This window comes from Nycticebus coucang, chromosome 15, assembly GCF_027406575.1.
Source record: "Nycticebus coucang isolate mNycCou1 chromosome 15, mNycCou1.pri, whole genome shotgun sequence".
Lineage (NCBI taxonomy): Eukaryota > Metazoa > Chordata > Mammalia > Primates > Lorisidae > Nycticebus > Nycticebus coucang.
The window spans coordinates 97675188-97689775 of NC_069794.1; the positions used below are offsets into that span (position 1 = coordinate 97675188).

Consider the following 14588-nt stretch of genomic DNA (forward strand, 5'->3'; position numbering starts at 1 on the left):
TGGGATATCTCCACTGCTGGTCCATGCCCGAAACATGGCGGTGGGGGCTCTGGGCCCCCCAGAGGCATGCTGTCAGGCCTCACACATGCTGATCTCCATGGTCCTGGGCGAGGGAGCGGGAAGACCAGGGTGCACCATGACTGGGATGGGCCCCTGGGCTAATGTGGCTGAAGGAGAGAAAGGGGACCCCAGGGAGTCAGATAGAGGGGTCACCGTGGCAACCAGTGCCCTAGCACCCACCCCTCCCTTGGCCCCAGCACCAGAGGAAGACATGGGGGATCCTGGTCAGTCTCTCCCTACCTCCCAAAGTCCAGTCCCAGACCCCCTCCCCGAGGCCTGGAGGGGACGCACCATCCCGAAGGGATTCGGTGTTAATGTCTCAGGTTCAAAGGACCCCTAGCTCCTGGGTAACCCTCCAGCACCACAGATGAACAGGAACAAATCTGATCCTTTGGGGAATGGGGCAAAAGAAGTTGGGACCCTGAGCCCAAACCAACCCCTGGGAAAGCTGCAGGGTCTCAGACAGGATGGCCCAAAGAAGCAAAATGTCCTGGAGTGGTGTCCAGGCCATGTCCAGGAAGGCTCATCTGGGGAGGAGCCCTAGTACTCAATGGGCAGCAGAGCCTGCATAACTATGGCCAGCCACAAAACAGGCCACTCTGGTATCTAGTGGCTGAAAAGGAAACCCCTCTGAGTGAAAATGTTTCTTCCTCTTGGGTGACGAAGGTAGTTTTTGGACAGTCCACCTCCCAGCCCAGCTCTAAGATATCCATTCATCCTGCAGTTCCCAGGGTAGCCGCAGAGCTGCACCTGGCAGATGGGTGCAGGGAGGGCAGCCCACCAGGGATGGTGTCGGTGTCCTGCAGAGCAATGCAGGAGAGGCCAACATAAGATTAGAATACCAAGGACAGAACACCCACCATGCACCCCCACCAGCCTGGCCACACGCCACATCCCACATGCATGTGCTCACATGTTCACGTGTGTTCATGTGTGTTTGCATGTGTACGTGCACAGCTGAGCCTGTGCTACGCCCACCACTCTCCTTGGTTCTCCCATTGGGGAGGACTGCCCTTTCCTGTGGCTCCCACTAGGCCCAGAAGTCTGAGACAGAGAGGGGGAGCACACGTGGCAGGTGCAGCCTGGCACTGTCACATTCAGATGTTGGCACACGAGGTTTCTTATTGCTCCTCTTGGCTCCCAGGGAACATTCTTCTTATTTGCAAAAAGGACACAGCAGGCCCAGGAGAGGTGGTGGTCCTGCTGATTGCTGAGCAGGGGATGGCAGGCAGGACCCAGACTGACACAGGGCCCCATGCTGCCTCTGTGACGCCCTTGCAGAGTAGGAGCTGCTGAGACTGCCTGGCCTCCCCTGTACCTCCATCAACAGGTTTCTGCCCATCCTTGGCCAGCTGCCTAAGGGACCTGGATGTGAGGCCAGATGAGGCTCCTTACAAAAATAACTCTGCGTCTGTTCCCAGAGGGACCAGGTTCCTGAGAGCACGTGGGGCTGGGCAAAGGCCGAGTGGGAAGGTCCGGAGGGAGTACTCCCGCCTATGGCCAAGGTCATGGCTGCAGCCTCTCCAGGTACTGCGGCAGGGGGTTCTCCTTGACGTACTTCTGGATGTACCAGCATGTGAGATGGGCCTTCAGGTCCTCCTCCACCACAAAGTCCAGGGCAGCCTGGGAGCCAGGGCAGAGAAGACAGTGGTCATCAGGGCCTATGGCCACCCAGCCCAAGAAGGTGGCTCCACTGCTTCCTGTGCAGCCCCCAAGGCCCCCCATTGCCCTCCCACCAAGGACAGGTCAGTAACTCCCTGGGTTTCCCCCTCAGAACCAGGGTAACCTCCATAGGAAACGCCCCTTGCCCCAGGCAGTGCCAAGGCGGGGCCTACACCCTCCCAACCTGAGGGAAGGGGGTGGGGGATAGCAGAGGCCCAGCTAAGCCCAGGAACAGTGCATAGGGGACATGGTGGGGTAGAGCCAGCAGAAGCCCAGTGAAGCCCAGGAGCAGTGCCTGGGGGACCCTGGGGGACACAGAGGCTCCAGCTATGATCCTCTCCCATTAAGCCCAAACCTGCTGCCCAGGAAACTGGGGATTAAGATGCTCTGGGGATGAAGAGGCTGAGGGCTAGGATTGGGGCACAGGGCAATACACTTGAACACTCATCCATTTGTTCTGTTTACCAAGTACCTATTACACGCCAGACCCTGGGTCCTGGGACAGAACCAGGTACACTGTGGAGCTCCTGCCACACAGTGGATATGGGGGGACCCTGGAGGCTTAGCCCTGCCAGGGCCCTGCAGAACAGGAGCCTGGGCTCAGAGAGGCCACCACTACCCCCAAGAGCCAGGGCCAGGAAGCAGGCCAGAGTCAACGGCTAGGGCTCCTGTCTCTTGGGGCTGGGAGGCGTTGGTCCCCATGTTCCCAGACACGGCCACCTACCTTGGCGAGGTGCTTGGCGATGCCGCGCCCACGGTAGGCATCAGGGACTTCAGTGTGCTGCAGGTCCACAACCCGCTTGCCCACATACTCATAGAGCAGCACAGCCCGGTCGTGACATCCTGGAGGAGTGTGAAGACAGGTGAGCCTATGAGGATTCCAGGGCCTGTAGGTCTCAGCCAGCCCTGGTACAGAGTCCCTAAGGGCCCAGTGGACTCCGGCATGGAGTATGGGGAGGAGGGACAGGCATGGAGCCATTTGACTACTGAAGTTGAATCCTGAGTAACCTCTGTGCCTCAGTTCCTTATCTGGAAAGTGGGGATATAATAAACTGTTCCTCATAGGGCTATGTGGAAGATTAAATGAGGTGACCTTGCAAGATGCTCAGAGCCATGCCTGGCACACAGGCCCACCTGAGCCTTTGCCACAACATCAGCCTCAGCAGTCCAGGCCCCCTTCCCATAGCCCTGTTCTCTGCGCCCCACCTGAGCCCGTCTCAGGGGTTGGGAATCGCAAGACCCAGCACTGGACACAGAGTGGAGCTCGGCCAATCTGCAGCTGAAACAGCACAGAGATGAGAGAAACAGTGTTGTGAGGTGTGCATCAGACCATCTCCTGAACCTGGCACAACGTGGAAGACCAGAGGATGGTGCAGCCAGGGTCCATGAAGAGCTGACACCTGGGCCTGCCAGGACTGGGGCTCACCAGAACACCCCAAACTCCTGTCACACAATTACCTAAAGTTCTCCCAACTGCAGTTTCTCAGGCTCCATCTATCTGTTCTGTCTGTCCACCCACCTATCCATCCATCCACCCATCAATCCATCCATTCATCTGTCCATCCACTTGCCCACCCATTTATTCATTATCGATCCTCACCCACTCATCCATCACTCACCTGTCCATCCATTCACCCATCCATCCACTCATTCACTCACCTATCTATTCTTCCACTCATCTACCCATCCACACACTCATCTACCCATCCACACACTCATCACCCATCTGTCCACCCACCAACCCACCCATCTATCAACCCACTCATCATCCAACATCCACTCTCCACCCATCCACTTACCCATTCATCCATCCAATCCACTCATTCATCCACCAACAAAAGTTTATTGAGTCTCAGGCACTGTTCCAGGTACTGGGGACATAGCAGTAAACAAGCCAGACAAAAAGAGTATTTTCCTCATGAAAACAGCCCAGAAGGGGAGAGAGACAATAAACATGAAAAGCAGGTGAAGGGGCCAGGCATGGTGGCTCACATCTGTGATCCCAGCACTCTGGGAGGCCTAGACGGGCGGATTGCTTAAACTCAGGAGTTTGTGACCAGCCTAAGCCAAGAGTGAGACTCCTGTCTCTAAAAAAAAAAATAGCCGGGCATTGTGGCAGGTGCCTGCAGTCCCAGCTACTTGGGAGGCTGGGGCAGGAGGATCACTTGAGCCCAAGAGTTTGAGGTTGCTGTGAGCTATGACATCAGGGCACTCTACCCAGGGTGACAGAGTGAGACACACTGTCTCATACACACATAGAAGGAGAGGGAGTCAGACCTATGATGTCTGAGGAAGTGTTCTAGACAAAGGGAACAGCCAGCGCAAAGGCTCTGAGGCAGGAGCGGGCCTATATGGGGGCAGCAAGTAAGGTGGGATGGCTAAAGTGGAGTGAGTGAGAGGGTGGGTAGAGGAGGTGAAGATAGGGAGGCCATGAGGGCAGGCCTTACAGAGCCTCCCGAACCACTGTGAGCTGGGTATTGTGGGAGGGTCCTCAGCAAAGGGATGGGATGTGACTCATGACTGCACAGGGTCCTTCTGGGTGCCCAGGGAACCCAGACTGGGCCAGGACCAGAGAGCCCAGTGAGTGAGGGCAAGGGCAGTGGGGGCATAAGCACATGTTGAAGGCTTGGATGTGGTCAGTGAGAGAAAAAGAGTCCAGGAAAACTCCAAGGTTTCTAATTCAGGGAACTACAAATGGATGAAGAAAAGAAAAAAACCTGGGTCTTGGAGGGTAGAGCAATCAGGCTAGGGCAACAAGGGAGAGCCAGGTAGGGGCAAGACCAACGCAAAGGCCCCGAGGTGGGAGGATACAGCTTGCCAGCTATGAAAGAATATGCCAGTACCAAGTGGCTCTCTTTTACTTTTAAAATCGTATTTTAACCTTAAAGAATCCTAGAAATTGCTCCTATATGTTGCTTGGGCTCCCAGCCTCCTGTGGATATTGCAAGGGGAAGACTGACAGGCTGAGGGATCAAATGGCCTTGGTCACCCAGCAAATCAGACACTGTAACTGGTCCAGCTCTAGCTAGGAGGCTTTCTGGTCCTTGAGTTCTCTCTTGAGTCTCCCCAAAGCTCCTAGAGAAAGGCTACAGTTCATCTCCCTATTTCCAGACAAGACATTGAAATCCAAAGACACAAGTCTCATGGTGGGTCCACAGTCAAGTTGCAGACAGGCCCCCAGACTGGGAGTCAAGTCTGTTCTCTGCTCTACCTTGGCATGCCCTCTGCTCCCTAGGCCATTCCCTCTGCCTGGAATGCCCTTTTCCCTTTTCTGTCAGGCCCAGCTGAGGGTGGCCCCAGCCCTACCTCCTCCCCAGACTCCCAGACCCTGGCACTGGTGCTTCCTCCTATGGGTCCATAGCTCTATGGGCTGTACTCACTGCCCTGACAAAGGGCCAGCTGTAGCCTCCACTGTCGCCTGCCCAGCCGCATGGCAAGGGACTCAGTTCTGGCTCTGCACCTGCTGCAGTTAACTCAGCTCATCCAGGACAGGTGAGCAGAGGTCAGGAGGCTATTTTGGGACTAACCCGGTCACCAAGGAAACTGCCTGACTGCCCTCTCTGGCCATTGAGTTACCTCAAATTCATTGAGGGCTACTACATTCAGCAAAGTTTTGGGTGCGGGGGGGTGGGAGGGTGGGTAGCAGGAAGCAAAACTGACAAAGCCCCCTCTCAGGGACAGCCTGTGTTAGTGGGGGAGATGGGCAGGAAGTGACATCATTACAACCAACACATGACTCACAGGGGATGTGCTGGCACAAGCTAGGGAGAACCACAGCAGAGAAGGGCCAAATGGTGGGATGGGGCTGCCATTGTGAAGAAGGTGCACAGGGCCTGAAGAAGGCTGGGACCCCAGAGGAGAGCTGGGGATGAGCAGTTCAGGTGGTGGGAATGGCACATGTAAAGGCCCCGGGGTAGAATGTTCAAAGAACAGCAAGGAGGACAGAGAAGCCAGGCCAGAAGGAGTCCATGTTGGTGGGCCAGGGGCCAGATCATGCAGGGCCTTGAAGGCCACAGAGAAGGCCTCATCCTCCACTGAGGCAGTCTGCAGAACTGGGAGGGGTACAGCATTCAGACCTCAAAGCTTGCCAGTGTTCCTTTCCTCATCCCTCAATCAACACTCTTGGGGGGCTGCTTGGGCTGCAGGTAGCTCTGACCCTCAGAAATTCTCTGCCTACCCCCCATCGGCACCTGGCCATGAAAGGGCTCAGTTATCACCTTATCCCCGGGAAGTATCTGTCTGACTAGCAACTGCTGTCCCTCTGCCAGACATACATCGAGGTCTGGAGTAGACCAAGGCCCCCGGCACGGCCAGCATGCAGGCCTTTCCAGAGCCAGGCCCTGAGGCCTACCACATGCCAATCCTTGTGACAACAGTACTAAACAGGTCTGGCTGTCAGAGCTCCCAAGGTGTGGCTGAGTCACAAGGAGGGTCTCAGGCTGAAAGGGGGTAAGGGTATCTGGGTCACTGGGTGGACACAGGACTACACATGGGATAAGACAGAGTTCAGATGAATGCCCTGCGCTGGCCAGAGCATATTGGAGGAGGCTGGTGAGGAACCAGACCTGGGTGGCAAGCTTAGGCATCTGGTCTAGCGCTTGGGCCTTGGCTTTGGAGGGTCCTTGAAGGCCATCCAGTCAGAACTGCCCACACCTACCAGCTAGCCTACACACAACCTGGTCCCACAGCCTAACCCCCTGCCCCTCCCTAAACTCACATGTGGGGTCCAGAAAATGGCCATCCTCCCCCAACCCCCACCCCCACCTAGGCCAGGCCAAGGTCCTCAAGTTCTCCCTGTCCATCTTTCCCTCACGCTCTAATCTGACCCTTTGGCTGGCCCGTGGGCACAACTCACTGCTCATGTCACCCTGCCTCTGTGGGCTGCCCCTATGCTTCTGCCTGTCCACCTACAGCCTCCTGGGGGCCCCCCATTACTCTAGGAGAGCCTACACACACCTCCCCAGAGGCTCTCCTGATGGCTGATGCCAGGGCTGCGCTATCTGCCACATTGTCCCCTCTAGACACTTGGCTACCACACTAGTGTCTGGGCAGCAGGACCCACGGATCCTGGTATCTCAGCTCAGGGACCTGGGCATAGCCTCATGCCCTGGTAGGGCCCTAGCTTCAAATCTCACTTCTGCCAGGTAATCTCAGGCCAGTCCTGACACCTGTGCCCCAGAGACCTCACCTGTCCTGTACATCATTGTCCCCCACACCCTGAGCCTGAGAATCACATTAAGATCATGCACTGTTAGTAATTTCAAGAAAAGTTAAAGCATCTGGCTCATACCTGTAATTCTAGCACTCTGGGAGGCCGAAGTGGGTGACTTGCTCTGAGCTCAGGAGTTTGAGACCAGCCTGAGCCAGAGTAAGACCTCGTCTCTGGAAAAAAAAAAAAAAAAAAGAAAGCCGGGCACTGTGTTGGGTGCCTGTAGTCCCAGCTACTTGGGAGGTTGAGGCAAAAGAATCTTTTATTTATTTATTTATTTTTTTAAACAGAGCCTCATGCTGTCACCCTGGGTAGAGTGCCATGGCATCACAGTTCACAGCAACCTCCAACTCCTGGGCTCAAGCGATTCTCCTGCCTCTACCTCCCAGGTAGCTGGGACTACAGGCACCTGCCACAACAGTGGGCTATTTTTTGTTGGTAGCCATCATTGTTGTTTGGCGGGCCCAGGCTGGATTCGAACCCACCAGCTCAGGTGTATGTGGCTGGCGCCTTAGCCGCTTAAGCCACAGGCGCTGAGCCAAGCAAGAGAATTTCTTAATCCCAAGAGTTTGAGGTTGCTGTGAGCTGTGATGCCATAGCACTCTACCAAGGGTTACAAAGTGACACTCTGTCTCAAAAAAAAAAAAAAAAGGAAAGTTAAAGCTATATTCTGTTAACAGGGGACCTTTCTCTGGGTCACTCCACCCTCCCAACCTCAGACCACGGGCCCTGGAAGTTGTCAAGAGGGTGTCACCAAGAAAAGCAGAAGCGCGCAGGTGCAGAAGGGGATAGGGAGTTTTGTAATAAGAGTTGACCTCCACCTTCTCTGCTCTGCCCACACAGACACAAGACAAGGCCAACTGCACAGATGAGGTGACAGAGGCAGAGGTGAAGCCAGAACCCAGGCCTGGGGGGAGCCACAGGATGGGGAGCAGGGGCAGCAGGGTACCCCCAGAGACCCGCCCAGCCTGTCTGCCTCTCCATAAACAGAGCCTGGTTTGGGAGGTGCCGCATGATGGTAGCTCGAAAGTGAGGATTAGGCAGAGTGGCTGGACCCTGGAGAAGCTCAACAACGTGTCCCTTCCCCTCTGTATAGGGCCCTGGCCTGGCCCACCCCAACACTGCATGGGCCTCCTGGTAGGGCTGCTCTGACCCTCAAGAGGCCCAGGTTACCTTTGGGAGTGCCAGGGAGACCTGTCTCCCTGTCTGCAAAATGGAGGCTGGGGAGGATGTACAAAGTTCCAGGGTCCTGGAATCTTTGAAGCAAATGGGACACTTGGCTCTGGCTGCAGGGCTTGGGGGAGGGAAGGCCAAGGAAGGGGCTGGTCAGGGTGCTGGGGTCTCTTGCAGCTTGTTCAGCCTTTAGATGCCCATCATCAGATGGAGGCTAGGGGCACATGACTTAGCTGCCCAACAGCTGTGTACCTTGGTTTCCCCACCTATAAAATAGTGACAAACTATAGTTTTGGAACCTGGATTTGGGGCCTGACAAGCCTTTTTCACACCCACACCCCATACCAGCAAATGCTGTCCACACTTCCTTCCACATCTGTCCAGTGTCTGGGCTGGGCACACTGCCACAGCAGTAGCCGCCTCTGGTTCTGTCCTGGCCCTCAGAAAAGCCAGAGGGAGCCCTCTGCCCAGGATCCAGATTTCACTCTGAGTCAAAGCCAAGCCTAGGCCCTGCGCCCTCTGCCCCCATGAACTCTTGACCTCACCCTTCACACACCAGGAGGGCAGGGCCTGGGCTCCTCTGTCCTCTCCCCAGGTGCAGTCTCCCCTGCTGCAGGCTCTGGGGGAGGGGACAACTTTGGGGGAGGGGCCTCCCTGGACACCTGACTCTAAACAGCAACCTGGTCTGAAACCCCCTCTGCCACCTCAACTCTCACTAGTACCCTTGTTTCACAGGAAGCTTCACAACCTTCTCTGTCCCCCGCCCATCTTCCCTCCAGACAGTTCCACCAGACCATGGCACTCAAAAGAGTGCTTGGCACACAGGACAGGCTCAGTAAGTGCCTGGGGAACACACCCTGGCTGTGCTGCTGCAGGCATGAGGCCTTGCCGAGTCCCTTCACTTTCTGTGCCTCAGTCTCCTCACTTGTAAAAGGAGAGAAGTATCTCACATCTCTGCCTTGAGCGGCCAAGTGAGTGACCCCACATGATACGGCTTCTAGAATATAAGAGCTTAATAAACACAGCTGCTCTCTCAGAAATGGAGCTTGCAGGAAGACAATCAGCCCAGTTCTGCTATGGGATGGCCTGGGCACACGCCAGGGGACATGAGCCCTGTCATGCTCCTGCACCAGGAGCTCAGGTTACCTGACCACTTGGCCTCAGTGTTCGCAATCCTCAATGGGCACAAGTGCATGGCCTCCAGATCAGGAGATGCAGACAGGCGGCTCCCCTCCCCAGCTCAGGCAGGTCTGGGCCCTGACCCCTAGACACACTTAGGTCCAGTGCAACCTGGGAGGCCAAAGAAGGCCCACTCCGTGTTGTGCACCCCCTTCCTTGGGGCCCCCAGATGCCCTCTTCTCCCCTGGACCCCCACCCCTGCTCCTCTGGGCCTGACTTTGTAGGCAGCTACCCAATAGGTTCCAGAAAGCAATTTCAGAAACGTAGCTGGGCACATCCGGCCCTGACCACAGCCAGCTCTGGAGGGCTGTCCTCTGGCTATACCCAAGCAGAAGGGAAAGAAAAAAAAAACCCAAATGTTTCCATTTTCTTTCTCTCTCTGAGTCGAACCTAAGTTCCCAAGGGAACCACAGGTCACTCTGGAACCTCAGAAAAGAGGATCTGAAATGCCACAAGGCCTCTCCCCCAAGAGTGGCTGGGGCCCCGAGCAGCATGGCCAGCTGGGCCACTTCTGGCACCACAGCAGCTGAAGGACCTACTTCTATGTGGGAAGAATGTGGTCAGTGTGGCCCAGGCAGGAGTTGTGGTGACACTGGCAGTCACTTCCTGTGGTCCTAGCCTCAGTTTACTCATCTGCAATGTGGACTGGTCTGTCCCAGTGTCACTGGGATGTTCTGACAGTTGCATCTACAAGGCTGTGTATGTGGTGGGGTCTGGCCCACCTGTGTCTCAGAAACATCCAGCTTGGGACCCTGCTGGCTGTAGCCCAGCTAGGGCTGCAAGAGTGCCATTCCAGTCAGACCAGGCAGGACGCTGTTCCAGCTCTGCCCCAGCTCACTGCCTGACCCACAGCAGCCTCTCCCTCTCCTGGGCCTCCACCTTCCCTTCTTGAAAATGGGCACAATGGCCTCTAAGGGCCATTCCAGCTTGGACATTCCCACCGGGGGCCACGCTGGGAGGGAGTGGCAGACAGGGGTCCCAGATTTCATAATCCTAGTTCCTACCCTTCAGACCTCTTAGGGCAGGTGGGCTAGTCAAAACTTTTTTACAGGAAACGAGGACTTGAACTTGCTTTCTAGTTTTAAAAATAAGGATGAGTCCACGTTTATCAGCACTTAGGTTGTGCCACAGAAGCTGTTTTAAACCCTACATTTATTACAGCCTTTCATCTTCCCAACTAGCCCAGGACGTGCGCACTTCTGTTATTCCCATCTCGGAGATACAGAAACTGAGGCACACAGAGATGAGGCCAACTGGCCAGCCTCATAGTAGCCGGGATCTGATGGTGATACCATCCACAGCTCCCAACAGGGACACAACCCCCCTTAGTTGTCTGCTTTAGGTTCGCAAGGAGGATTCCTTCAACCTTTCCAAAGCAGAAGCAAAAAAGCTAAGGTTCCCAGCAGCAGCGAGAAGACATGTTAACACCCAGGTAAGGGGGCAGAGTTGCTGCCGATCGGCTCTCCAGGTGGGTGCCCAGCACCGGAAAACGCTGAGGGAGCAGGTGCGGGTCCCGGAGGCCGAAGCAGGAGACCGCACCGCCCCAGCTCCTGCCTCTGCCTTTCCGGGGAGCTCCTGCCCGCCTGGGCCCAACTCTCCCGGGAAGCCCGCCCCCGCCTGGCCCGGCCGTTCCGGGAGTTCTAGCCCCGAGGCCACCAGCAGCGCGCGCTCGCGACAACCTCCGGGGCGGCGGGCGTCCAGCTAGGGGGTGGTTCGCTCACAAACAAAAGGCGGGGGCGGGCTGGGCGCCGAGTTACCGTTGAGCCGGACAGTGAACTGGCGGCGCCGGCGATCGTGCTCCACGCGGATGGGGCAGCCTTGCTCCAGCACGCCCAGAGGCACTGCGGCCGCAGAGTGCGCCATCTGCGCGCCGGGCTGCTGCCGCTTGGAACCGGGCGGCGCGGGCTGGGGCCGGGGCGCGCGGGCGGCGGAGGGGCGCGGGCGACTGGGGAGTCCAGCCCCAGGGACCCGAGGCGGCGGTGCTGAAACTGACACTCGGAGGCAGCCTCTGTAGCGACAGCAACAACAAAAAAAAAAACTGTGGGCGGGGGTAGAGGGGGCAGGAAATCAGCTGTGCGGTCACGTGCGGCGCGCAGCCAGTGGGCGCGAGGCCTTTTTGTTTTGATACATTCCATTCGGCTCTTAAAGGGGCTACACGGGCTGTGTTCCACTTGCAGACCCAAACAAAACAAGGCGCGCCTCCTTCGCGTGCAGGGCTGCTTGCCCCTTTTGCGTTTGTGTTCTACTTGCAACTTTAGGGCTCCACGCGGACCCTGAGACGGAACGACTTGTATGGAAATCCTCCTCGTCCCCAAGGCAGCCACCATTTTTCCAGCACCGAGCTGTGTGCACCGCCTGTGCACAGAGAAGCCCTGGTGCTCAGGAAGCGCTCTGTAAGGCCTTGCTGTGCTTTGTGAAAATTGCCACCACAACCTGAAAATTCGGTAGGCTTGTTTCCATTTACAGGTTGCAAGTAGAGGTTCAGGGCAGTTGAAAGACGCGCGCGAGGTCACACGCAGCTGGGTCCCCGAGCGGTTGCTGCTGCCCTCCGGTGCTCACTGTCGTGCTGAGGAGTTACCCGAGACTTGTTTGGGGTGAACCGCCACCTTTCCCCAGCGGAGGCAGAAGGGCAGGAATCGATCTTGGTAATCCGAGGATCCGCTCCACAGATGGGGAAGCTGAGTTCCAGAAAGGGACCGGGACTTACTGAGAACACATAGAATTCTTGAGGCCCAGACTTCCTTGAAAGGGGACCTAACTGGCGCTGTCCCAGGTTTAGCCTCCATACAGACTGTTCCCTCTTTGTCACACCTGAAGCTCTGGCTGCGCACTGAATCACATGATTACAGGTTACTTTTAATATTTTGTTAATTATGGTGTAAACGTGATGTTCACACCCACATGACCACCGTACAAATCTAGATACAGGACGCTTGGGCCCTATTCTTACCCTTTGAGGCAACCACTGCCCATGACTTTCCCATATTGACTAACAGGGTTTTTCTAAAATGTCCTATAAATAGAATCATACGTTACATACTTTTTAGTGTCATTTCTTTTGCTCCATGCTGTTTGCTTGTATCTTTTTCATAGCTAAATAATTATTTCATTGTGTGCATATGTCATAATTTATCCATTCATCTGTTATGGGCATTTGGATTGCCTTTAGTTTTGGACTGCTATGAATATGCCTGTCATGGGCATCCATGGGCTCTGCCAGTCTGTGTTTAGCATTCTTCGTGCATAGCTATTGGGAGTGGATTGCTGGATTTTGAGGTCGGTGTATGTTTGGTTTTGTGAGAAACTGCCAGACCTTTTCCCAAAGTAGTTGTACCATTTTACACTCCTGCCTACAATTTTGAGAGTTTAACTCAGTGTTCAGTCTTTTAAATTTTAGCTATTAAGTAGCTGTAATTGGTGTTGGTCTGATGACAAGTGAAATAGAGCCTCTCTGATGTGCTCCCTGGCCACTTGGATATCATTTGTGTCAACACTCTTGCCTGTTTTGGGGCCCATTAATTTTTTTCTCTTTTTATTTATTGGAATTCTTTTTGTTTGTTTATGAGTTCTTTGTCAGATATATTTACTGAGAATATCCTCTCCTACCAGATGATTATTTTGAATCTGAGTGTGATGTATCAAGGAGTTAGTAAACAAAACAAGGCTGGTGAGTGAGTCATTACATAGAAGGAAACAGAAAGGGACTCTGGGACCAAAGGAAACCTTGACCTCAGTTGAGTCAAGGCTTGCTACAGTCCTGAGCAAGCAAGATCTGATGCTGTGTGGATCTCAGCTGACTTCTCTATCTCCAAAGCACAGAGGCCAGTTCCTGGAAATTTTGTCAATAGGCCGTGCCATTTCCCACCTCTGGGACTTGCTCATACTATTGCCCAAACGTCACCTCCTCCAGGAGACCCTCACCTCTGCAGTCACACTTACCCTGTTTCCCCGAAAATAAGACGATGTCTTATTTTAAGGTGTGCTCCCAAAGACGCGCTAGGTCTTATTTTCAGGGGATGTTTTATCTTTCCTGTAAGTAGGTCTTATTTTCGGAGGATATCTTATTTTCGAGGAAACAGGGTACTATTTAATGTCTGTCCCCAAGCCAGCCTGGGTCCAAGGGAGCTTCCTTTCTGATAAGTGCCTGGTAGAGCCCAGCATACAGGATCACATAAGAACCAGGATCTTCCTTTCTTTTTCTTTCTCCATTGCTTTTTGTTTTCCTTTTTCTTTTTTTGACAGGGCCTCCCTCTGTCACCCAGGCTGGAGCTTAGTGATGTGAATATAGCTCACTGCAACCTCAAACTCCTGGCCTTAAGCAATCCTCCTGCCTCAGTCTCCTGAGTAGCTGGGACTACAGGTGTGTACAACCATATCCAGCTATTTTTTTTTTTTTTTTTTTTGAGACAGAGTCACTCTATCACCTGGGTAGAGTGTCAAGGCATCACAGCCTACCAAGTAGCTGAGACTACAGGCACCTGCCACAACACCTGGCTGATCTGGAGCACCTAAGCTGAAGTGATCCCCTCTCCTTGGCCTCCCAGAGTGCTAGAATTATAGGTATCAGCCACCACGCCGGCCCCCAGCTAATTCTATTATGTTTTCTAAAGACAGGGTGTCCCGGGACGGTGCCTGTGGTGCAGTGGGTAGGGCGCTGGCCCCATATACCAAGGGTGGTGGGTCCAAACTGGCCCTGGCCAAACTGCAACAAAAAACAGCCGGGCGTTGTGGCGGGTGCCCTGTAGTCGCTGAGGCAAGAGAATCACCTTTGCCCAGGAGTTGGAGGTTGCTCTGAGCTGAGACACCACAGCACTCTACCAAGGGCGATAAAGTGAGACTCTGTCTCTAAGAAAAAAAAAAAAAAAAAGACAGGGTGTCCCTGTGTTGCCCAAGCTGGTCTTAAACTCTTGGCCTCAAACAATCCTCCAGCCTTACTGTGTTCAGCTATCCTCTGCTTTTAAGGGTTAACCCCTTGTTAGGTCTTTAAACTTTGCAGAAATCCTTTCTAGAACAAATGTAAATAAAAGAATAAAGTGAGCAATTAACATCTGGGTGGATTTGCTCAGTCTGTAGCCCCAGTGCTGGTCATGGGGGAGACCCTAGGGACAGGTTGCTGAACAAATATGTTCTGGGCCTTTGTGGGGTCACGTGGAGACCAGGTCATGGATTTGGGTATCATTCATTCATTCATTCATTCACACTTAGCAAATATTGAGCACATATTATGTTTCAGGTACTGTTCTAAGATGACATAACAGTGAACAAAATACAGACCTCCCTGCCTTCTGGAACTAATGTTCTACTG

The 14588-nt window shown here is 54.4% G+C and overlaps 3 protein-coding genes across 4 annotated transcripts in view; 1 reads left to right on the forward strand and 2 right to left on the reverse strand.

Annotated features, from left to right (window-relative positions):
• LOC128566373 (glutamate dehydrogenase 1, mitochondrial-like) overlaps positions 1 to 14588 on the reverse strand; it is a 263695-nt gene that overhangs the window by 86029 nt on the left and 163078 nt on the right.
• On the reverse strand, positions 4 to 11351 carry NATD1 (N-acetyltransferase domain containing 1). Of its 2 annotated transcripts, XM_053563257.1 has the most exons (4): positions 11041 to 11351; positions 2447 to 2565; positions 1619 to 1683; positions 4 to 860 (listed from the first exon to the last, which is right to left on the reverse strand). In XM_053563257.1, the coding sequence occupies exons 1-4, from the start codon at positions 11144 to 11146 to the stop codon at positions 761 to 763; spliced, it is 390 nt and encodes a 129-aa protein (XP_053419232.1). In that variant the 5' UTR covers positions 11147 to 11351; the 3' UTR covers positions 4 to 760. The 2 variants fall into 2 exon arrangements, with proteins under 2 accessions (XP_053419232.1, XP_053419233.1); XM_053563258.1 differs by having other exon boundaries at positions 4 to 1683; positions 11041 to 11314.
• The window catches only part of MAP2K3 (mitogen-activated protein kinase kinase 3), a 43786-nt gene continuing 40618 nt past the window's right edge, over positions 11421 to 14588 (forward strand). Inside the window, exon 1 of the mRNA XM_053563247.1 lies at positions 11421 to 11727. The gene's annotated coding sequence lies outside the window, so the exon portion shown is untranslated. The remainder of the gene's footprint in view (positions 11728 to 14588) is intronic.

Coding starts and splice junctions, on each gene's coding strand:
- NATD1 (XM_053563257.1), bottom strand. CDS start 11,146: ATGGCGCACTCTGCGGCCGCAGTGCCTCTGGGCGTGCTGGAGCAAGGC. Junction 1,684..2,446: donor TCGCCAAGCACCTCGCCAAG/GTAGGTGGCCGT, acceptor CCTGGCTCCCAG/GCTGCCCTGGACTTTGTGGT. Junction 861..1,618: donor ACATGCTGGTACATCCAGAA/GTACGTCAAGGA, acceptor ATTGCTCTGCAG/GACACCGACACCATCCCTGG.